We start from the raw sequence: 2,346 nt of genomic DNA, 5'->3' as shown, positions 1-2,346 counted from the left end.
GACTTGACTCAAAATCGTATTTTATTATTTAATATCGTTATCATGAATGTCTTAATTCTAAAACGTTTCACTTCAACAAAAAATTAAAAATTGGTGTGACCGACACGAGTGTGTAGACCCAGAATCCCAACCAAGTTTATTGTATTTGTTTTTTTAACAGCGTTTGCTTGTTGCTTCAGGTGGTCGACGCTGAGTACCACAGCTCGCCGGTGCTGCCGTCGGTGGCGGTCATAGCCCTCTGCTCCGTGCTGCTCCTCGCCATGGTGTGCCTCGCCACGGCCCTTGTGTGGAAGTGAGTATCATCAACCTCGTACCTTTTTTATTTTAATGAATCGTTTTGCTGATTGGTAGCTACTTATTTATAGCGCGAGATAATATGTTACACCACCTGTTTGATTGTATGGCCTCTCTCACAATACCCATTCAATTACCTTCTGCATTGAGACGGAAGTTCTGTTTTTGAACCGGTGCAATTAGCCTAGGCTGGAAATGCAAGTGTTAATGTCGCACACTTGCGTGCCCATTTGTACACTTAAGGGAGCATACAAGTGTAATTTTTTCTTTGAAATGTACACTCTTGTGCCTCTATGCGTACGAACGGCATTCACACTCAAACCCAAGTATGCGATTTACACACACTTGGGTTTTCCGGTGTAGGAGTTAGCATGGCAGTTGCTCGCTATCATAGAGAAACAAAGAAATGGAGTGGGAAATCAAAACCAGATATAACAAATCGGGCGCCGTCAAAAACTTGATTTTTTTTTTTGGTCTCGCCCTGAAGTATAGGGTACATTATTTGCGGTATGGCTTGCTACGTCGAGCACAGTCATTTTTTTTCGCCGCGCAGGTGGGGCGTGGCCACCGCCCCCGCTGGGGAGGGCTATTGAGAGGTGTGGAGGGGGGGTAGTCTGTTGTGACGAGGACGAGGCCCCCGCAATAATCGAAGGACAGACATTTATTTTCGTCAACCCCCACACCGCGGGGAAGCCCCTGCAAAGGGTGCGGCGGCGTTGTGGCGGGGCGGGGCGCCACCAGCTCCACCAGCAGGTCCTGAGGTGACGTGTACAAATTGAAGCCAGATCCGGCCAGATCAGCTCGCCCCCGCGCCGCCGCCGCCGCGCCCCGCGGAGGAGACCCGGGAGATATGTGGCTTACGCCCGACCCTCCTCCGTGCATGGTGCATATCGGGCAGCAGGTGTGTGCGAGAGAAAGAGAATGTGAGGGAGAGAGTGAGGGAGCTTGTAGCGCCGCCGCACCGCCGACGTCGCTCCTTCTTCTCGTGAGTCATACCGTTGCGTGACTCTTGGATCGAGAAAAATGATGGTGAATAGGTTTTGAATACCGTGCACTCCGCCCTCCGGGCCTGTGCCTTGTGGCAGCCAACCCACCCCTCTGGCACAGCGGGGGAGAGCGCGGCTTGTCTTATGCGTGCTCATCGATCATGGAATTTTCACAACAAACCCCCAGGCCGTGTTTGGAAAATGTTTTTGTTGTGTTTCCTGTCTCTGTGTGTTTTTAGAGTCTAACAGGGAAAGGATTAGGAACTGAGACGTTTGACAGTCTGTTAACAGCACACTTGTAAAATCAAACGGCGCTCTTCTATTGATAGTAAAAACTTTCAGCTATCCTACTCATAAACTAAGCCAAATTTTGGTATCTTGTGACCAGTGAGGGGACGTCAAACCGTCTTGATCGTTTTTACAACCGGTGAAAATTTTGACATTGAAAAAGAGTGCCAAAACCAGCCGCAGGAAGCTGGAAAGGTTTTCGTAGGGCGTTTGTTTTACGCGCTGCTCCCTGCCCACCAATGCCATGAAGAAATAAAAGAAATTAATTGTTTGTGTTTTTGGGTTGATGCGGGTAGGCTGTGTTGTGTGTGACCGCTTGCCTTTGCGCTTTAGCGCTGGCTGAGGCGGAGTGTCGCTATCTGCGAGAGCGGCGTGGTGGCGGGCGCACTAGCGCTGTGCCCGCCCGCATGGACACACACACACACACATACGCACGACCTTACCGCACACCTACACGAGGCATCTGGGTTCACTTTTTGCTAGGGACCGTGCCCGCACACCCCATATAGTATATGTTTGTGGTGTGTGTTAGGTCCCGGTCCTTCTCCTTCCTCCCCCACCCTCCCTCTCCCTCTCTGTCTCTCTCTCTCCCTCTCTCCCTCTCTCCTCTTCCTCTCTCCTTGGCCTGGCCGCAACCCCGTTAATGGCCGCTTCTCCTGGAGGCGCGTCCTCCAGGTATACCTCTACTACACCGGCCTCTGCTCCAGGTAGTTTTTGCATGAGGTGGCTACAATCAGTGCTTCTGCGCCGGCCAACGCAAAACATGGAAGCAGCCCCC

The 2,346-nt window shown here is 51.4% G+C and overlaps 1 protein-coding gene across 7 annotated transcripts in view; it reads left to right on the top strand.

The window, feature by feature from the left end:
• The window catches only part of LOC113205850 (uncharacterized), a 237,565-nt gene that overhangs the window by 181,565 nt on the left and 53,654 nt on the right, over window positions 1-2,346 (top strand). For all 7 annotated transcript variants that reach the window (XM_052270728.1, XM_052270725.1, XM_052270727.1 and 4 more), the window contains one exon: window positions 180-292. In XM_052270728.1, the coding sequence (XP_052126688.1) occupies window positions 180-292 (113 nt within the window). The remainder of the gene's footprint in view (window positions 1-179; window positions 293-2,346) is intronic.

This window comes from Frankliniella occidentalis, unplaced genomic scaffold (genome assembly GCF_000697945.3).
Source record: "Frankliniella occidentalis isolate FOCC.00 unplaced genomic scaffold, Focc_3.1 Scaffold135, whole genome shotgun sequence".
NCBI classification, from domain to species: domain Eukaryota; kingdom Metazoa; phylum Arthropoda; class Insecta; order Thysanoptera; family Thripidae; genus Frankliniella; species Frankliniella occidentalis.
Note: the sequence above shows the minus strand (reverse complement) of the source record. Positions and strands in the feature narration are given on the sequence as shown.